Source organism: Giraffa tippelskirchi, chromosome 6 (assembly GCF_054371585.1).
Source record: "Giraffa tippelskirchi isolate mGirTip1 chromosome 6, T2T-mGirTip1v1.2.pri, whole genome shotgun sequence".
Lineage (NCBI taxonomy): Eukaryota > Metazoa > Chordata > Mammalia > Artiodactyla > Giraffidae > Giraffa > Giraffa tippelskirchi.
Window position 1 is genome coordinate 145,541,498 of NC_137280.1, and position 22,816 is coordinate 145,564,313.

The window sequence follows — 22,816 nt, forward strand, 5'->3', positions numbered from 1 at the left end:
TTATGTAAATTTACATGATGTAGAGTAGAGATAAAATGGACTATTCATGTAATGAAGGGAGAGAGAAGGGGAGGAAGAAAAATACTAACAACAAAACTGAAACCTAAAACTTGATTAACTTTTTAAAGTGATTGATAACACACTGATTTTGAGAAAATGTTTATCTAGGAAGAGCCAAATGATGAAAACTTAAGGATAGTCTTCTAAAAGTGGTCACACCACAGGAACAAATTTCAAATTTGCATGACTTGAACTTAAAAGACTATAGCACAATTTTAGAAAAGAAAAAAAAGAAAATTTTCTTTCTTTAAAGAAAAATTCCCAGACTCATGGTCACTTAGATGTACACATATTGGTAAAATTTCCATGTGAAAATGAAAATTCAGTCAGCCCCCTAAACAAATTTGCACCATAGTTCCAAACATCTGTATATTAACAAAATGAGGATAATAATTCATTTCTTGCTATGACAGAATAACACAAACTAAAATGATATAAATTTTCCATACATCTAAAGTATATTTGAATACATATCTGAATACATGTTGATAATGGATGCAATATAATCAGGCTTCGTTTTTATAAACTGGTTCTCCAGGACCTGTATACTATTTTGGAACTGTTTGACCTCTTGTTCATGGACCATGAGAAAATACACATTAGTTCTTCTATCCACCTGTTGCCTCCTTGTAAGTAAGAGGACAACTTTGAATGTTTATGTTTATGACCTGCTATTTTGCTAGAAGAGGAAGCAAAAGTTTTATCAGTTCAGTTCAGTCGCTTAGTCATGTCTGACTCTTTGCGATCCCATGGAATGCAGCATGCCAGACCTCCCTGTCCAGCACTACTCTTGGAGTTTACTCAAACTCATGTCCAGTGAGTCGGTGATGCCATCCAACCACCTCAACCTCTGTCGTCCCCTTCTCCTCTCTCCTTCAATTTTTCCCAGCATCAGAATCTTTTCAAATGAGTCAGCTCTTTGTATCTGGTGGCCAAAGTATTGGAGTTACAGCTTCAACACCAGTCCTTCCAATGAACATTCAGGACTGATTTCCTTTAGGATGAACTGGTTGGATCTCCTTGTAGTCCAAGGGACTCTCAACAGTCTTCTCCAACACCACAGTTCAAAAGTGTCAATTCTTCGGCACTCAGCTTTCTTCACCATCCAACTCTCACATCCATACATGACTCCTGGAAAAACAATAGCCTTGACTAGATGGACCTTTGTTGGCAAAGTAATGTCTCTGCTTTTTAATATGCTGTCTAGGTTGGTCATAACTTTCCTTCCAAGAAGTTAACTGTCTTTGTATTTCATGGCTGCAGTCACCATCTGCAGTGATTTTGGAGCCCCCCCCCCAAAATAAAGTCTGACACTATTTCCACTGTTTTCCCATTTATTTGCTATGAAGTAATGGGACTGGATGCCATGATCTTAGTTTTCTGAATGTTGAGCTTTAGGCCAACGTTTTCACTCTCCTCTTTCACTTCCATCAAGAGGCTCTTTAGTTCTTCACTTTCTGCCATAAGGGTGGTGTCATCTGAATATCTGAGGTTATTGCTATTTCTCCCAGCAATCTTGATTCCAGCTTGTGCTTCATCCAGCCCAGCATTTCTCATGATGTACTCTGCATATAAGTTAAATAAGCAGGGTGACAATATACTGCCTTGACATACTCCTTTCCTGATTTGGAACCAGTCTTTTGTTCCATGTCCAGTTCTAACTGTTGCTTCCTGACCTGCATACAGATTTCTCAAGAAGCAGGTCAGGCGGTCTGGTATTCCCATCTCTTTCAGAATTTTCCACAGTTTATTGTGATCCACACAGTCAAAGGCTTTGGCGTAGTCAATAAAGCAGAAATAGGTGTTTCATCAGTTCCCCCAAATGTTTTATGCTCTAGAGAAAAATATTACTCTTACCATAGAAAGGGAGATGTGGAACTGATTATAGAGGCGTGTTGATAAAAATAACCTTCATATCAGATTGGAGGTGCTGGCAGACAGAGATCAGTCACATTCTACCATGTGACAATGTTTCTGTTATTGCCTTGTACTGTGATTTAAGTGTTGCATTTTTTTTCCCTAGCTGTTTAGGTATTTGTCTCCCAAAATAGATGAGATGTGTTTTGATATCAGCATTGTGCTTTGCACATCTTTCCATCTGCAATGGTACTTTGCACAAAAGATTCTCAAATACAGGCTGATTAACTGAAGGATAGAGAAATCTAAATTCACAAGGCATTATTTCCCAAATTCCACCACCTTCATGACTTTTGCCACATTTCAGATGCACTGGGTTATTTTTTTGCTTACTATTTTTCATAAACCAATGTCTTTTAAATCTCACTTGTGCTTGTGCTTAGTCGCTAATTCATGTCCTCCTCTTGCAACCCCATGGACTGTAGCCCACCAGGCTCCTCTGTCCGTGGAATTCTCCAGACAAGAATACTGGAGTGGGGTGCCATGCTCTTCTCCAGGAGATCTTCCCAACCCAGGGATCAAACCCGGGTCTCCTGAATTGCAGGTGGATGCTTTACCATATGAGCCACCAGGGAAGCCCAAGCCGTGAGGAAGCCCTTAAATCTAACTATTTTATTCAATAAACTTAACAAAAGTAATTAAACCCAGAAAATGAGTTTCATTTTTCATAATAGAAGAAAACTGTAAAGTAAATTCAGTGAAACCAGAACAGTGTTATCAAGTTTTCATTATGCAGTATTGTCTACCAGAGGTATAAAGCTTGCTGCTACTCCTCTTGAGAAAGTAGGTTAGCGAATTGCAGAATGTGGGTAAAGACACATTACAGATAAATGGAGACTTAGTCTTTAATATGATTGGATGAGCTAGTGAAAAACTGAGATGAGGAAAACTTTCTAATTAAAGATTTCAGTGTCTTTTAATGCTGTGCATATATGACACTTAAAATTGCTTCGGGCACTATCAGCTAGTGTCTCAGACTTTGGCAAACACTGATATAAAGTGATCTTAATAAGATAGAGGATCTTGATTCAACATGATGCTAATCTGAATTTTCAGTATACCTTGAAACACTGTAGTAAGTGACATTTATTTGACTTGCTTGAGAGCAGTTACCAACATGCTGTTTATTCAGAAAAGGAAGTCCAGGGAGCTCTGTCACGCTCTTGCAGTAGCTCTTCATCCAGCCTGCACCTTAGAGTTAGTGAATAGCATTGTTGCCATCTCATCCTAGTCTAATTAAATTAGGATCTTAAGTGGTAAGCTTTCAGCACTGTTATTTTTTTAAGCCCTCTAGGTAATTTTAACATGCTGCCAGAGTAAGAACAATTGGTCTATATCCAGTATCAGACATCCAGTGTAGGCTGGACATTTTACATTCCTAGTGAATGACAGTCATCATATAAACGAAGAAATTCAGAGTATTTCCTTCTTGAACTATTTTTTGAGGGTAAATAATTATATTTTTCTCTGATATTAACTTCATAGTTTGCTATTTTCTGTGGTTAAAATTGGTCTTGGATGTCAATAGTCAGAAAATAGCAAGAAAAGCAAACTTCACATGTGTTTCTAGAGTGAGGGAGAGTGACCCCCAAAGTTGTGTTGGCCTCATTTGTCACTATGTTGTCACAGTCCAATAACAATGCACGTATAGTGTCTAAGTTCTGCCACCTTGTAGAAAAATTTTTACTGCATAAGAGCAACACACTTGGAGCTCCACTTCAGCTAATTGCCTTCTAAATATTCTGCATTGGTGTATAGTGTACAGGATGAGTTTTGTCCAAATAATTCAGGTTTTGAAGATGGCTTCCTATTTGCGGCAAAGTGTACACAAGCAAAAACGTGAGTATTGTTTTTCCTTCTAGTGTATTTTTCATTGTAGTTATTGTAGTCTTCATCTCTTTAGTTTTTCTTCCTATTTTCTCTTTGTTAAAAACTTATACCTTCCGACTTGCTGTATCCATTCTTCTGAGTTCTTTGATCATCTTTAGATCATTTTTCTGAACTCTTTCTCCAATAGAATGCCTGTCTCCATTTCACTTAGTTTTTCTGGGCTTTTATCCTGTTCCTTCATCTGTTGCCTCATTTTGTCTAAGTTGCTGTTTGTATTTTTATGTCTGTGGTAGAATAGTTCAGTTTCCTGGCCTTGGAGAAATCCTATGAGTCCCAGCAGAGCAGTCCCCTCTGGTCACCCAAGCTATATATTTTAGGAGTTTCCCCTAAGAGGTCTGCTGGGGTCCTTTTGCTGTGGCATCTGACTATGTGGATGGTCTGGTAGGCTTAGTTGGTCCCTAGTCTGGTTGGTTGCCAGGCCCAGCTTTGTTCAGATGCTGTTGGGCTATTTAGAGTTTAGGCAGCCTGTCTGCTGATGGGTGGGGCCGTGTTCCTGCCCTGTTAGTTGTTCGGCCTGGGGCATCCCAGCACTGGCACTCATAGGCTTCTGGATAGGGCCAGGTCTTGGTACTAATGAGCTGATACGGAAGCTGCTGTGTTTCTGCAATACATCTGATGCCAGTATCTGTGTCCCCAAAGTGAGCCATAGCTCACACCAAGAGACTTTCCAAGACCAGGTTAGGTCTGGCCCATGCTCCTAACAAATTACTGATCTTGCCCTTGGGTTCCAGTGTGCATGAGGCTTTTGTGTGCGCCGTTCGAGTGAGCTCTCGTCTTCCTAAGTCTTGTGCTGCTGCTGCTGCTGCTAAGTCACTTTAGTCGTGTCCGACTCTGTGCGACCCCATAGACGGCAGCCCACCAGGCTCCCCCGTCCCTGGGATTCTCCAGGCAAGAATACTGGAGTGGGTTGCCAATTCCTTCTCCAGTGCATGAAAGGGAAAAGTGAAAGTGAAGTCGCTTAGTCATGTCCGACTCTTAGCAACCCCATGGACTGTAGCCTACCAGGCTCCTCCGTCCATGGGATTTTCCAGGCAAGAGTATTGGAGTGGGGTGCCATTACCTTCTCCGAAGTCTTGTGAGGCTCCTGTCCTGCAATTAAGCCCGGCTGGCTTTCAAAGCCACATGCTCTGTTGGGCTTGTCTTCCATCTACCAGAACACCGGGTTGTGGAAGCTGACTTGGGGCTCATAACTCTCACTCCTGTGGAAGAATCTCTGCAATACAATTATTTTCCACTTTGTGGATTTGATTATATTGTGAGTCCACCCCTCCTACCCATCGCACTGTGGTTCTTTCTTTATGTCTTTAGTTAGAGAAGATCTTTTCTGGTAGGATCTAGTCTTTTTTTTTTTTTTTCCGTCTTTTTTATTTTTTAAATTATGATAGTATAATAATACATTTACACGAGACTTGGAAAATACAGAACAAACTTACATGTAGTTGCACTATAGTACTTATTTTTTAAATAGATAAATTAAAATTTTTAGTTGGAGTTTCAATATCAGACCCTCAAAAATTAATAGAATGAATATACAGAAAAGTATAAGGATATAGTAGACCTGAAAAGCACCATGATAGTTTCCAGTCTTTTTCAGCTATGGTTGTTCTGCAGAGAGTTATGGTTTTGGTGTGCTTGTGAGACTACTAAATTTTTCAGATTTGTTTTTCTGCACATAGCAGTAGTTCACTAATTTGTATTGTATAACACTTCACTCTGTGTATATGCCATATTTTATTTGTGCATTCTACTATTTATTTATGTTATATGAATTTCTATTACCAATAATGCAACTATGAACATTCTTATCCATGTCTTGTACTAGATACATTATGCATTTCTTTTTTGATTAAATCTAGTAATGAACTTTCTGGGTAACAGGATACATGTGTGTTCATCATTAGTAGATAATGCCAAAATGTTTTCCTTTCAGCTATGCATGAGTCCTAGCTGGTCCATATTCTCTCACTTTTATTTAACAAATAAACAACAGCAGCAACAGCAAATCACAGTGAGGGGGCTAGACCAAAGAAAATGGACTTTAATAATAAGCCTAGAATATGACCTGTATGGACTTTTTTTTTTTTTTTTTTCCTGTTTACACCTTCTGTTCCTAGTGAGTGCTATGGTTATCTTCTCCACATTTTCTCTCCTTATCTTAAATATCCCAATTTTCATTTGGTTTCTGAAGTCCATATGTCGTTGGGGATGATGATTTCATCTTTGATACTAGTGGTAGGATATATAATTACACCAAAATAATGAACATAGTCCCATCCTCTAGCTATAGATTTGGTTTCTTATGTATGAATTCATGTGTATTCAGGCTAGTGATTCACAAAATGAGAACTTCTAGGGACTTTTAGAAAACTAAACATCTAGAAGAGTTTATCTCTTTTCATGGATGTAAATAAGGAAGCATAGAGAGAAGTTTTTGTTAGCATCTTCTGATCATACAGGCTTTCCTTGTGGCTCAGCTGGTGAAGAATCTGCCTGCAATGTGGGAGACCTGGGTTCAATTCCTGGGTTGGAAAGATCCCCTGGAGATGGGAATGGCTACCCACTCCAGTATTCTTGCCTGGAGAATTTCATGGACTGTATAGTTCATGGAGTCACAAAGAGTCACACATGACTGAGTGACTTTCATTTCAGTTCTGATCATACAATTAAGCCAACTTTGAGCTGAAGCTGATACCATGGAGGACAGAAGGACAAGACAGAAAGAATCCAAGTTGTTAAATGCATAGATGGGAAGCTGAATTGAAGCACCAGGAAGCTTATACTACACTAGGTTTAAAATTATATATCCCTCCCAATTTAGTCTGAATATTCTGATGCTGCTTGGTATTTAATCACTAAGTTGTTTACAACTCTTTGTGACCCCATGGACTGTAGCCCGTCAGGCTCCTCTCTCCATGAAATTTCCCAGACAAGAATACTGGGGTGGGTTGCCATTTCCTTCTCCTGGGGATCTCCCTGACCCAGGGATTAAGCCTGCATCTCCTGCTTGGCAAATGGATTCTTGACCACTGAGTCACCTGGGAAGCCCAAATATTCTGATACTTGCAATAAAATTCATCTTTGCTAATAAAACCCCTCAGACATTTATTTGATATGGGTCTTCAGCAAATGTTAATAAACAGTTTGCATTTTGTACATTGGAATATATACATTTGATAGTTGACTTAGTCAAATAAACACACCAACAGCTACTGACCTAATTATCAAAAAATTGAGCATGTTATGAGCTAACGGGGCATCACTGTAAGTAGAACAATTCATCAGAATTGATCCTTAAATATACCCCTACCCTTACTCTAGCTTCTATGCATGTATACACTCACGTACACACCTGTGCATGGAGCACCCTTCCTGAAAGGTTCTGCACAGGTTCTTACATGTCCTCCCTAGGAGATACAGAATTCCTTTGGACACTAAAGGCTGCATATGAAAGAGCAGCTTGTGCCCCAGGTCTCCTTCTCACTAAACCACAGTGTTTCTCAAGAATCCCTCATCATTCAGGGATGTACAGAATGTAGTCTCCTCCTCCTATGATCAGATTCTAAGTCCCCTCCACCCCGAGGATATATATTTATCTAGCATAGCTGCTCCTACACTTTATACCAAAGTTCACCTTTTCCAGTAGCTAGAGGACACTCTTTGAAATAAACTTATGCCTTACCACTGCAGCATGCACTGCTTTCCAAGTCATGAAAGAACTTAAGAGAGTAAGTTGATCACATCCATTAAGTTAAATTACGAGCTCCGCTTTTATTCCTCAGTGTGAGAAGATCAAATCATTGGTATCTGCAATGGCAAGTTTATGAAATTTGAATGTTATTAACTTTGTGCTGAAGGTGCCGTACTCTTATTGAACTCAGGCATAAACGAATTTATTGTCCTAAGGGAAAATGAGCTTGAGCAAGTGTTTGTTTTAAATGATCTTACTTTCTGATAAGTGTAAAATCGCAGATTCTTTGGCCCCATTTCCTTTCTCAAACCCTTGCAGCATAATGGTTAAACATTTTGGTTTTGGCAAACTAAAGGACTATTGGCAAATATCACTGTTTTTCTTCATCTGTAAAATGGAGATACTTATAGGAATATAAGGGTTTTAAAGGTAAAAGTGGGAGAATGTATGTGAAGTCCTCAAAGTTTATGTGTAGAACATGGTGAATACATAACAATAGCCATTGTTAGTATTATTTATCTTAGGAAAACTAGTCAGAAAAAAATGATTCTTTTCATAAATTTCAATTGTAAATTTCACATGCACTCATGGAATTTGTAGTTTAGTAGTGGAAACAGACAATATGCGAATCGGTAAATACACACTGTGACAAATGCTATGAAGCAGTCGAAGGACCGATGAGAAGATATAAAGGATCAGGTGGATGACAAAAGCAGAGAAAACAGAAAGGAATGACCTCTACTAGTACTGAGAAGGTGATTTTTGTGTTGAAAATTGAAAGCTTATATGGAATAAGCCATGCTCAATATCACTTTGGGAGGTAGAGAGAAGAGATTTTAGGCAGAGAAAGAAAAATATATATCCTGCATTTATGATGCCAAATACCAATGGATGTGAAGATACCCAAGTGAGAAGACAAATGTTTTTATTGTTTCTCATCCAAGTGTGTACTGTTATACTGCCCTAAGAAAGTACAAAGACTAGATTTTTCTTCCTACAAAACTGAGAGCTTTATTGAATCTGTGACAATATGAAATGCTTGGATTAAAATTTAAAAGTGTATAAACTTCATGATTATCTTCACAGTGTCAAGTATCCAAAATATGTACCAACATTCAGATATTTAAGATCTACTGTCTAATTGAGTGCAACCTCCCATCTCTTCAGTATTTATTTTTTTGTCACTTTTTTCTTTCTTTTTTTTTTTTATTTTTTTAATAAATTTACTTATTTTAGTTGGGGGCTAATTACTTTACAATATTGTAATAGTTTTTGCCATACATTGACATGAATCAGCCATGAGTTTACATGTGTTCCCCTTCCTGGACCCCCCACCCACCTCCCTCCCCATCCCATCCCTCTGGGTCATCCCATTGCCCCGGCCCTGAGCCTTTGTCTCATGCATCGAACACTTTTTTCTTAAATTGATTTTTCTCATTATAAATTTGAACTCATTACATTCAAATCATGCATGTAACTAAAGATGAAAATTAAAAGTAATATTCTAATTTACAACAGGATGTCAGTCAGAAAAGCTGAAGTAGGAAGTTGGAAATCTGTGCTTTTTTAAAGAGCCTACCTCAACACACCATACACATAGACACACACACATATATACACAAACACACAAGGGTTTAAGCACCCTTGGTTCACTCTGTGACTGAGATTCTCAACTTTAATATGCATATGAACCATTTGAAGATCCTGTTAAAATAAAGATTCTGATTCAGCAATTCAGACCCAGGGTTCTACATCTCTAGAAATTTCCCAGGAAATTCTCATGTTGTTGGTCCAGGGCTCTTGGTTGGATGGCTTTCTAACAGGTTTTTTTTTTTTTTAAGTTTTCAAAGATGAAAACTTCACAACCTTTTTTGGCACTGTCTTTTAGGACTTATCACTCAGACTACAAAAAAAAAATGTTTTTCATTATGGTAAGTTAAGAGTAATGTAATTTCAGTCCTTTTCCTCTGAAAGATTATATTTAGTTTATAAAGGGTACAAGAAGAAATAATCACTTCCATAGGCCATTACATTTAGGTAGATGCTTTTAGCTAGAAGTTCAAGTTTGCTCTCAGCCCACACAACTGTTAATCAGTTTTCTTGCATCATTATCAATCTATTTCTGCCCAGGCTTTTTCATGGAGTTCACAGTTCCACAGAATGCCTTGTCTAATGGTCATTATTACTAGAGCTCCCATCTATAAGTGAGGAGGCCTTGACTCCAGAGAATTCTGGAGAAATAGCCAATTTTGAATGAGAGAGGTTCTTTTTTCTTTTTTTTTTTTAACAAATCAGGAAACAATCCCAGATTATTCATCAGCTCCATTAATTTAGACCTCAGCTGGGAACACACTAAAGAATAAAAACTTCATTTATTTATAATGTAGGGGTTCATTATTTTTCTTCCTGGATAACATCTGTTTTTAGTTCTTCTCAGCCCATATTAGATCAAAGCTTGGAAGCGGTGTCTGAAGATTCAGGTTTTAGTTATGAGGTTGAAACTTTTTATATAAATCTACTTGCAGGGCTATGTGTCAGGTACTGTGCTAAGCACTTAATAAGCATTACCTTGGAAAGTGTTAGTCACTCAGTCATGTCCAACTCTTTGAGACCCCATAGACTGTAGCCCACCAGGCTCCACTGTCCATGGGATTCTCCAGGCAAGAATACTGGAGTGGGTTACCATTTCCTTCTCCAGGGGATCTTGCCAACCCAGGGATCGAACCTGGGTCTCCTGCAATGCAGGCAGATTCTTTACTGTCCAAGCCACCAGTGAAGCAAGTATTACCTTAACCTTGTGCAAAAAATGTGATAGAATACCAGTATTAACTCTTATTTTAAAGATGAGAACTTTGTGAAGCTTAGCAAGATTAAATCATTTGCCCAAGGTCATAAAAGAGTAAGTGACAGGCAAGATATGAAGCCAGAAGTCAAACCTGTTACTTTCTAACTCTTGAGTATATACTCTTAATTTCTCTACTCCATTTTACCTCTTTGTGGCTAAGTAGGCATCCTAAAGTATGACCAAATCTGTCACTGACACTTTTACCTGAGATAAGCTATTTGATTACTGTTTTGGCATCCAACAGATGATGACTCTAAGAGAATTACTAGGTGAAATTCTAGAAAGTAGTATTCCTTTAAAGAAGTATCCTTTTCTTTTCACTTAATGTATTTTTCCTCCTGGTTTTCCAGAAAATAGTAATAAAGGTAACATGGCACCATCATACTTGGATTATTTATTTGCTAGTATGAGTAAGTACTGTGAATAAACATAGCTATTTAATATATATTTCCTTTCCGTGAAGAGACTTTGATAGGGTACATTTTTTCAGAGAGCAAAGAGGGAGGAAAAGAGAGAAGCTTCAGGGGAAAGGAAGCAAGAGGTTGAGATGCTTTTGAAGGCACTTTAGCCTGAACAAATTAAGCAGTGATAAAATCTCATAATGATGACGTCCAGCATCCAATGGGTCAACTACACTCTTTTCTCAATGAGTAATGAGAGGGATTTGAAATTTTCTTTATCAGATAACTTTTTTTTTCTTCTTTTTAAACTAGTAAGATTCAGGTCATAGGATTAGAACTCTATTACACAGGGTTCATCAGTGCTCTAGAGAAATGATGAATTGAGGCTTAAGAGGAATTTTCAGATAACTTTTTTTTTTTTTATCAAGTCAAACTTTATTTCTCTTCACCAAGTTTGCACTAAATCTACGAAGCAAAGAGCAGGGTGAGGGTGATCCAGTTTGCTCCCACAGCATAACAGTGAGTTTATTCAGACAAGAAGAGGAAATAAATGGTAGGTTAAGGCAGATGATTCCCCATTACTGTAGCTGACATGACTTCCATTCCAAATACTTAATTTATTTATTTTTTTTTAATTTTTTTTTTTTTATAAATTTATTTATTTTAGTTGGGGGCTAATTACTTTACAATATTGTAATAGTTTTTGCCATACATTGACATGAATCAGCCATGGGTTTACATGTGTTCCCCTTCCTGGACCCCCCACCCACCTCCCTCCCCATCCCATCCTTCTGGATCATCCCATTGCCCCGGCCCTGAGCCCTTGTCACATGCATCGAACATGGAATGGTGTTCTGTTTCACATATGATAATGTACATGTTTCAATGCTATTCTCCCAGAATGTCCCACCCTCACCTTCTCCCTCAGAGTCCATAAAATTGTTCCATGCATCTGTGTCTCTTATTCTGTCTTGCATATAGGGTTATCGTTACCATCTTTCAAATTCCATATTCAGATATTCATAAGTTCAGATAACTTTTTTTTTTTTTTCTTTTGAAACTAGTAAGATTCAGGTCATAGGATTAGAACTCTATTACACAGGGTTCATCAGTGCTCTAGAGAAATGATGAATTGAGGCTTAAGAGGAATTTTCCTAGCAGACAACTGCTCTCTGCCTGCACTGAAGTAGTTTTGAGTGCTGGCTGAAGGTTTGTCCAGCCCCTCACACATACCCTCTGAGGGTGATCTATGAAATTCAAATTTTGTTGAAGTTCTTATGCTAACTGAAGTGCAAAATTTAAGATTGGCTATGTTAGGTTTGATGTGAGTGTGTGATTCAGTTTTTATGTTTCCTATTGTAAAGCTTTGAAGGGATAAAAAGATTACTTACTTACTAAGTTGATCCATGCCAGTGATTACTTTTAAAACTTCATCTCCCATCCTCATTCTCAAACCAAATTAATCACAAAATCAGCTTTCACTTACCATCTTTAGTCATCTATCTGTCTATACATACAAATATATATCTGTATATATATATCTATATGGACAATTGAGTATAATACATGGTTTGAGAATATGATGTATATTCAGGGTAATGTGACAGTGATTTGATTTCTGACAAGATTCATTCTTACCATATCTTTAAGAAAATAAACTGGAGATAAGGATTGGTATGAGAAAGTATTTTGTAATTTTTAATTTCGCCATAAACATCAAAAGTAACCAGTATTTACTGAGTATTGATGAAAATGAAAATGTCAAGGTTTTGCATTCCCACTAAGTCTGGAAACTATGATCATCTTATGTGTATATGTGTGCCGGGGGCGAGGGGATGGAGTTTGGGGCAGGGAGGAGGCAAACTACAGGAATTTCAATATCCTTCCAAAATCAGCCTTAGCTTCGGGTTTAGTTGTGGGTTTTCTGACAAGTTTTGGCATAGAAAACTGAATCGCAGGATATTATGTCACTTTTTGATCATTCAAAATAGATAATTTGATTTCTATGATTATATAAATAGTACATTAACCATTAGTATGAATTTCCAGCTTAGGAACTTTTACTATAATAAAGAGTGTTTTAAAGTCTACAGCTACATCTTTCTTCATAGTACCAGTTCTTAGCAATCAAGGATAAATGAACCACCCTTGCTTTCAGTGCAAATGACGGGAAAAAAGTGCACATACACACACCCCGGAGGAAGAAACCACAGCAAGAATGAAGCTCTCCTTAGTAGTTCAGTTGAGGAGGGAGAGATTTGTCTGGTGGTTTGTGGGAGTGAATCTAATTATCAGTCTCTTACTTTCATTCATAGGTTGGAACAAGTTAACTTCTCAAAGGAGAAAGAAGTAGACATTATGCCTGAATGCCTAGACTAGGTTATGATCATTTAAGCATTGCTTTCAGCAAAATTCTTGTGACTTTTTTCTTAATAAGTGCTTTCTGAAGTTGGGCGGGTAGACAGGAAGAACATCAACTAAGGAAAAGGCAAAGATAACTGGTAAAGCATGGTATATTTATAGATGGGAGGACAGAGCATTCTGGAAAACTGAAGAGTACACCTGAACAGATTTTAATCTACCTCCGTGAAGTTTAATTAGCTAGACTAAACCTCAGCTGAGAATTTCACTGCAACCCATTGTAACACATTCCCACCATCCTACTTTGTTTCTCGTTTTCCACCAATGGTCTGTGACTAAAAGTCAACTTGGATGGAGTCTATGTGATTCTTGATCAATTTTTTTTTTCTCTTAGCCTCACTAGACAAAAATCTGATGATGACTATGAAGATTATGCTTCTAACAAAACATGGGTCTTGACTCCAAAAGTTCCAGAGGGTGATGTCACAGTCATCTTAAACAACCTCCTGGAAGGATATGATAATAAACTTCGACCTGATATAGGAGGTATGTTAAAGCTTCTTGTGATATGGGTTTTATACAAATGAAGAGGCCTACTACATTAGAAGAAAGCATCAGCCTATCTCAATAACTAGAAGGATATAAATGATACTTTTACTAAATGTAAAAATAATGAATAAACTGCATTCAAGTCTGGGAGGAGATGGAGCATTGATAAGTTCAAAATGAAGAAAGATGATTTTCAAGCTAACTTGAGAAATAGCAATTTAAAATTTCCTAGACTGAGAGACTATAGAAAAAAAAAAAAGTGTCAGCTTTATGAAGTAACACCAAAAACAAGGACACACCTACTGCATAGCATAGGGATCTCTACTCAATCTGTAATGATCTAAATGAGAATAGAATCTAAAAAAGAGTGGACATATTTGTATGTATAACTGATGCACTTGGTTGTACAGCAGAAACTAACACAACATTGTAAATCAACTATACTCCAATAAAAATTAATTTAAAAAAAAGAAAGGAAGGACATACTGATTACCTATAGCTGTGTAACAACACAAAATCTCAGAGGTATAGAGTAATAAGCATTTATTTGGCCCTTTGCTTGGGGTGGCCTAATCTAAGGTCAGCCAGGTTGAGGCTGCTCATTTAAGAAAGCTTTACTCTCATTCCCCTTCTAGGACCAGCAGGCTAGCTAGGAGTATCCTTCTCATGATGATAGCAAAGAGCAAGAGAAAAAAATAGAAGCTCATAAGGCTTAATGCTTGGAATTAGAGCTAGCACACTCACCTTTGTTCATATATTATTAACCAGTGTGAACCAAATGGTCAAGCTCAAAGTTCAGAGTCAGAAAAGTAGCCTCACTAATGTGAAGGCAAGGATATAGGTGAAGAGTCAAATCCCCCACAGAGAATTAGAGCATGGCACTTCAAGGAAAATGGATAAAGACGAGAGAGATGTACTTATTGAATTGAAGCCCAGAATGATGTTATGAATCCTTGTTCATTAAATATTAAATGAAAATGGAGCGCATTCATTAGACCATGGATGTAATACTACATGATTTTTACTATCAGTCCTCTTTGACAAATAGGTATGTATTGGGTTTCCATATGGTTTTCTCATTTGATGAGTCACAGAATTCATTAAATCATTGAGGAAGATTGATTTTGTGTTGGCTAGAGGTGAATGAGGATAAAGTGGTCATAAAAGGAATCAACAGGGAGCAATATTTCAATAACAATTCATAATACTTGTTGCTTTTTATGTCTACTTCATATTTCTAATGCAGTTTATTCTCCAGGTCACACAATAGTTATTTATTTTTTTATATGGGGCATGTCAGGTTACAATGCCCAAATCGATTCAGGAGCTTTAAGAAAAAAATAATAAAAGTCATGATATCTGAAGAAGGAAGAAGAAAATTTGTGCAGTATTTTCTTACTTATTCATTTTTATATAGTCTTAAAAAGAAAATCAGTTTCAAAACTGTGCTATGCTTAGTTAATGCCTTAATGTGCTTAGAAGGAGATATTTCTTTGAAAGCAAATAGCTAAATGTAGTGAATTAGTCACTAACTCCACATTAGTTGTGAATAAATCAATTCTAATGTAGCAAAATAAATATTTCTAGAATAACAAGGAATAAAGCATTAAAACATTATGCTTCTTCATATGCATATATTTCTATGTTTCTCTTTACAGTGAAACCAACATTAATTCACACAGACATGTATGTGAATAGCATTGGTCCAGTGAACGCTATCAATATGGTAAGTTTCTAATTGTTTATTTCATTAACAAACTAGAGAGGTAGTGTGTTATCATGGAAATAACAAGGACTATCCTTACAAAAAATTTGGGAGAGAGAAACTTTCATATCTTTTTTTTCCCTCTTGTAATATAATTATTTTTAATGATTTGTATTAAAAATTAAATGTGATCATGTGTATAAAATTAACTTGTGTAAAATGCTATAATCTTAAAATTCAACACTCATTGCTTATTTGGTAGGTACTGCTTACTATAAAATAAAATATAGTGCTTTACCATGTTTTAGAATATCCATGGTGTGGAGAGGTCATACTTTACTTCAAATCAGAATTGTTTCTCAGAGGAGAAATAGTGCATTAGATTTAACAACAAATGTAACTTTTTTTTTTATAAAGCTTTCCAGCCAAATCTGAAATAACAAATTAGCTTGGAGCAGAAGAGGGTAGAGTAGAATAGAGTAGAACAATGTAACATAACATTAGTGATAGTGTAACTCTCAAACACCATTTACCAAATAAGCAATAAGGACACTCTGCTGATTCAGATATGAAAAATATTTATTGCCCTCAATGAGGTTGATTAAAAAAACTGTACCACCTCCTGCAACCTCCATGCAAATAGGTTTGCTTGTTTAACCATGAAACAAATGGCAACATGTTTCTCAGACTGTTTAGAATTATGATGAAGTTTGTGAATATCTAAGAAGAATCAGTTATACACGTAGTTTATTTTAACACAAAATTTATAATTTCAGGAATACTGGTACCCAAAACTGCTGTCCCAGGGTCATAGTTTATGAAATGATGGTTTAAAGACTTTTAAAACGTGTTTGTGTTAGCCATAATGTAGGTCAGAAATTATTGAGTTATTCTATCTACTGGCACAACAGGTTCCCCTTTCATTACTTGTGGACTACAAATATAGAGTTAAATTGTAAACAAAGTGGTGTGACTTACCCCAGTGGAAATGTAGCCAATTCCAGTGAGATACAGGGCAGGAGTGCAAGGATACAATCCAAAACAACAGAAATCAGGCAAAGGAGGGAGATTCTAGTCTGATCTGACAAGCTGTGTTTCTTAGGCAGATAAATAATCTCCCTGTGGTTTCTGGTGTTGGGTTTTTTGTTGTTTTTTTTTTATATGTATTCATCATAAATGGTGATGGGTTAAGGGGATTAGATTAGGAAACGTGGATAGTTTCCATTCTTCAACTCTCATATTCTAAGAACACTAGGGTCATGCTCTAAGAACGCTAAGGGTTTTTTCCATTAATTTTCTCATATGTATACAGATTAAAATTGAGCTGTAAAATAATACTAAATAAAATCTAAATATGACAGCCAAATAGATCTTGGGTGTTATGGCTCCAGGTCTAATTCACATCAAACTTTCTTTTCTCTGATTAAAGTCAATCATGTACATGAGGGTAATCATTAGAGTCACTTGTCATTTTAGCACTTTTTGAATATGTTTTGTGACAGATTAGTACAGTAATAAAGATTATCTTTTAATTGGTGCATTTCTTCTTGTTTAGAAAAAAAGACAATTGTAATAGTAAAAAAAATAAAATTAGTTACCTTACACTGAGTGTGTGCCATCTGCCAGACAGGGAACAAAGTGTTTTTTGTATCGAGTGTATTCCCCTTTTCTGTTTCACACTACTTAGATCTTCTGGTGTCCTCAATTTATTGTGAGGCAACCTAAACTTCAGAGCTCTAGTTTAGAACTGTTTTTGAGTGTTCTGGACTTTGTTTTACTCTGTAGCAGTGGTTTTTTGAACCTGACTAACTGATTTCCTCAAAAGACATGTGGCAATGTCTGGAGATACTTTTGGTTGCCACAACTTGGGGGTGGGATTTTTTGTTGGTGCTACTAGCACTTAGTGGATAGAAGCTAAGAATGCTAGTAAACATCCTGAATACACAAAATTGCCCCCACAACAAAATAACATGAGAAACTCTTCTCCATAAATACCAAATGCAAACAACTGTATCAGGGCTAGGATCTTTTGCCAGAATTCATTTACCCAGGTCTTTTCGGGCTCCAGAATTACTGCTGATGGTGATTGCAGCCATGAAATTAAAATAAGCTTACTCCTTGGAAGGAAGGTTATGGCCAACCTAGATAGCATATTTAAAAGCAGAGACATTACTTTGCCAACAAAAGTCCGTCTAGTCAAGGCTATGGTTTTTCCAGTGGTCATGTATGGATATGAGAGTTGGACGGTGAAGAAAGCTGAGCGCCGCAGAATTGATGCTTTTGAGCTGTGGTGTTGGAGAAGACTCTTGAGAGTCCCTTGGACTACAAGGAGATCCAGTCAATCCATCCTAAAAGAGATCAATCCTGGGTGTTCATTGGAAGGTCTGATGTTGAAGCTGAAATTCCAATACTTTGGCCACCTCATGTGAAGGGTTGACTCATTGGAAAAGACCCTGATGCTGGGTAGATTGGGGGCGGGAGGAGAAGGGGATGACAGAGGATGAGATGGTTGGATGGCATAACTGACTCGATGGACATGGGTTTGGGTAGACTCTGGGAGTTGGTGATGGACAGAGAGGCCTGGCGTGCTGCAATTCATGGGGTCGCAAAGAGTCAGACCCGACTGAGCGACTGAACTGATTTGTTCAAAATGTATTACCTTGTCTACAGAAGATGGGTGAGTCTCCTTAGCCAAGCTTTTGCTTTCTTTTGGATCATTCAAATCCAAAGTAGCTTTGCTTTGTATTGGCAATGAGATCATAAATGATAAATACAAAGAAATGATCTATAGTACAATCCTACTATATTAATGATGTTCCATTTCACCTTTTTCTTTAAAACAGGAATATACAATTGATATATTTTTTGCCCAAACATGGTATGACAGACGTCTGAAATTTAACAGCACCATTAAAGTCCTCCGACTGAATAGCAACATGGTGGGGAAAATCTGGATTCCAGACACTTTCTTCAGAAATTCCAAAAAGGCAGATGCACACTGGATAACCACCCCTAATAGGATGCTGAGAATTTGGAATGATGGTCGAGTGCTCTACACTTTAAGGTATTCTTTTGGAAAAGGAAATGAGTAGTTGTTGGGAATAAAACAAAGATCAATTATGTTCTCTTAGAACAAAAAGAGCTCAGATATCAAACCTAAATCAGGATTGGCATGCTTGAGCAAAATAGTATGTGATGCTACAAAATTAGGTTGTTTTTTTCTTTTTTCTCTTATCAATGAACTTTTTCAAAGGTTATAGGTAAAACATTTTCTGTGACTGATGTAGGAACTCTTTTCTCACAGGGATATGAAATTTCCCTTGCCTTTGTGAGATCATCTGACCTTTACACCAGTCTTGGCTTTTATGTGTACGTCCTGCTACTTTAAAATATGGACACTAAAAAATAGTCATCCTTAGGAGTTTATATGCTTGGAAATGTTTCTGTTTCCAAGGAAACCATTACTAAAGGAGAATTTTTGATGTGGGAATCTGTACATTCTTTTCTTTTTAGCTGCACAATAGTGTAGCTAGAATGAATTCCATCTCCCAACACATCCACTCCCCATTACACTGATAGGCTGTTTGACTTCTTTTTTTTTTTTTTTTTTTTGCTATTTTTGGAATAGATATTCTTGGGGAAAACTTTAAGAGGATTTATCATTTACTTTCTGAACTTAAATATTAAGCCAACATTTGACAGGTTTTTGACTTAAATTAATGCCATCATCTTAGCACTTCATAATTGCATACATTTAAATTTTTTATGTTGAAGTTTCTCATGGGTAAGAGCAAATTATGAAGTCAACATAATAGAGAAGTACACAGACTTAGGAATCAGACAGATCTGGCTTTGATGATTAGCTGTGTATCATACTGTGCTGTGCTCAGTTGCTTGAGTTATGTCTGACTCTGTGCGACCCTATGGACTGTAGCCTGCCAGGTACCTTTGTCCATGGGATTCTCCAGGCAAGACCACTGGAGTGGGTTGCCATGCCTTCCTCCAGCGGATCTTCCTGACCCAGGGATCAAAGCCACATCTTCTACATCTCCTGCACTGAAAAGCGAGTTTGTTACCAATAAGGCCACCTGGGAAGCTCCTGAATTGTATTATTTGTAGGTATTAGGGCAGTTCTCCAGGATTTCTACAGGAGCAGCAACTCTTCAGAATATGTATAGGACTAGAGGCAGCTATCTGGTAGCAGGGGTCTAGCTGCTAGAAGTATCTCAAAATTTTATTTGTATGGTACGTTTGATGTTTTTACTTAGTTACATTTTTATTTAGGGGAATGAGGTGAGAATTGATGGGGATTATTGGCAAAGAAGGCACCTCTATCGCCATGACATATGCCTCTACCCTGCTACTACAACTGAGCACCTTTCATTTATTTTAAATTTCTATAAAATAGAGTTAATGATTCTTACCTTACAGAGTGGTAATAAGGATTAAATGGGGTCATATGCAAGTGTTTAACATAGAACCTAATAAAAAAGTAAGCACAAGCAAACATTTAAATTATTTGTATATATTTTCACTAATAAATATGAATAATGTGATTCTTCTAGATCTTAGTATCCAGGATCTTATAGCTTCAAAATATTTCATGTTAAATGCTCTTCTGATGTATATTTTATGCCATATGTAATATTCAAGATATAAAATTCAATACTTTAAACTGGATCCATATCCCTTGTCATCAGAGTTACATCAGTTAGTAGGAAAAATAGCCACAGTTGCAAAAGAAATTCATTGCATATGTTTTGATTTCGTCATGGGTTTTATTAAATTAGATGTGAAGTAATGATTGGAATTAGAATCTAGTGGAAATCAAATTTTGTCTGCTAAATAAGAGCTCAGTCTAGCTTTTGAAGTCTTAAGTTATACTATCTGAAGTCCCTTTATTATTCCCAAAATATTATAGTTATTTTTTCACTTCTATTAACTTGGAGAATCACTATACAATATTTAATTATGGAAGCCACCTCAAAATTGTCACTCATGAGATTCATTCAAGATTTGAATGAGTTTGCTAATCTATATAAAGAGATGATTTTATTCTTGTTGCTTATCTATAATGAGTTACAAATGTGTATATATGTGCATAGATATATATCTATTTAACTATCTGCAATCTGCATTATCTTCAATTTTAACAATTCCAGTTTAATTTGGAGAAATGATACTAATAAAATATCAAATTTAATTATAATTTCACTTATGAATAAAGCTTATCTTTTCTTTGGAAGAGCATGTAATTACTGAGTGACAATAATAAAAACTCCTAGCTTTGGAGACACAGTCTTGGGCTCACATCTCAAGCATGACACTAGCTTTGTCACTTTGGACAAGTCCAAGTATAATAAAGCCATAATAACACTTATTAAATGAGAGAAAAATTCACCTTACCTAGTGCCATGCTGACAATTAAGGGCTCAATGATGATTAGTTACATCTTAGGACTAATAATTACTCTATTATACTATAGAAAAATTAAATTTATGCTGAACTTTTAATATAAAATGTTTATAAAATAAAATTTTTTATGTTAAGATTGATATCTGTAATTGTAAGAAATATAGCTAACAAATACAGAATTTTAAATATCATCAACCTATCACCATCACAATTTAACATTATAGTCATACTTTCCCAAATGTGGTCAAAACATCTAAGACTCCTTTAAATTTTATTCCTCCTAGAGTTCTAGCCTCTATTGGGAAAGAAAATCTGTATATTTAATAAGCACCTCAGGGACTCCATGGCAGACATTTTTCTGATACATCTGTGCATATGTATTTAACATCTGATTGCTACTAGATATTCTTCTACTCTTTAACTTCCTATATAATAGCTTTATAGTGTTCCTTTGTAAGAACACTTAATAGTATGTTGTGAAACACAGGTATTTTTAAACTCACATATAGTAATTTAAAGCTAACAGCTAACAAGTTCTGAGAATTATCTGCATTCATTTACATGTAAACAGTAAATGAGCTTAAGTTCTTAAAAGAGTTTGTTCTATTAAGCAAGTTAAGTGAATTCACTGAGCAATCCCATGTGTGCGGTTAATTTGCCCAAAAATATATGGGATAATAAGTATTGAATAAGTGAAGTTGAGGTCAATGAGAATTTATTGCTTAGTCTGGGAAAATAAATGGACATTAAGTCTTACACAATTTTATCCTGGACTTGGTGAATTTCTTCAGTGAGGATCACCTTGTGTTATCAATAAGAATGGGTGAGATACTGTCCAGGAATAAAAATGAATGGTCATTAGAAAGCGTGCTAATACATATTTTAAAATTTTTAAACTGTCTAAAACCTTTGCATCATATCTTTCTCCTTAGACTGACAATTGATGCTGAGTGCCAGTTACAGTTGCACAATTTTCCAATGGATGAACATTCCTGTCCCCTGGAATTCTCCAGTTGTAAGTAATTACTCATTCTATATTCTGTATCCCCTTTCACCAGTAGTCTTTCTGATTGTAATACCAGTTAATTGGGAAACTTACAGAGAATGCAAAATTGCATTATGCAGTGTTGTTGACTTTGAAGATTCTGGTAATCCCCTTCATCATTAAAAAAAGGACCTATTTTATCAGAAATTACAAATAGACTTCATTGGGGCATAAACTTGGAATAAATTGGCAGTGGGTTCCTGAATGCCTATGTTGGGAAGGATTGTAAAGCCTGGCCTTGTCTCAATAGAAAGAGGTAATAGTGGATTATGTATCACTCCCTCCATGGGCCCAGAAAAGATTGGCAGTACATTTGTTAGTTGTTTTCTCCCTATGTGGGCTTCCCTGGTGGCTCAGATGGTAGAGAATCAGCCTTCAGTACAGGAAACTTCGGTTTGATCCCTGGATTGGGAAGATCCTCTGGAGAAGGGAATGGCTACCCACTCCAGTATTCTTGCCTGGAGAATTTCATGGACTAAGGAACCCAGCGGGCTACAGACCATGGAGTTACAAAGAGTCGAACATGACTGAATGAATGGACAAAAACAGCAAAATAACAAAATCGAAAATTACCTCCTCCGTCTGGAGTTCTAGTAATATCTTAAACTAGTCATCTGCTAGTGAGCAAAAGACTGATTTGGGGGTCAAGTGAAAGTGAAAGTCGCTTATCATGTTTGACTCTTTGTGACCCCATGGACTGTCCATGGAATTCTCTATGCCTGAATACTGGAGTGGGTAGCCTTTACCTTCTCCAGGGGATCTTCCCAACCCAGGGATTGAACCCAGGTCTCCCGCATTGCAGGCAGATTCTTTACCAGCTGAGCCACAAGGAAAGCCCAAGAACACTGGAGACGGTAGCCTATCCCTTCTCCAGGGGTTCTTCCTTACCCAGGAATCAAAACAGGGTCTCCAGTACTGCAGGCAGATTCTTTACCAACTG

The 22,816-nt window shown here is 36.8% G+C and overlaps 1 protein-coding gene across 4 annotated transcripts in view; it reads left to right on the top strand.

The window, feature by feature from the left end:
• GABRG2 (gamma-aminobutyric acid type A receptor subunit gamma2) overlaps nt 1–22,816 on the top strand; it is a 226,250-nt gene that overhangs the window by 114,112 nt on the left and 89,322 nt on the right. For 3 of the 4 annotated variants that reach the window (XM_081504619.1, XM_081504616.1, XM_081504617.1), the window contains 4 exons: nt 13,557–13,708; nt 15,370–15,437; nt 18,260–18,480; nt 21,764–21,846. In XM_081504619.1, coding sequence (XP_081360745.1) covers nt 15,396–15,437; nt 18,260–18,480; nt 21,764–21,846 — 346 coding nt within the window. In that variant the 5' untranslated portion in view covers nt 13,557–13,708; nt 15,370–15,395. The remainder of the gene's footprint in view (nt 1–13,556; nt 13,709–15,369; nt 15,438–18,259; nt 18,481–21,763; nt 21,847–22,816) is intronic. The other variant, XM_081504618.1, reaches the window with a different exon arrangement.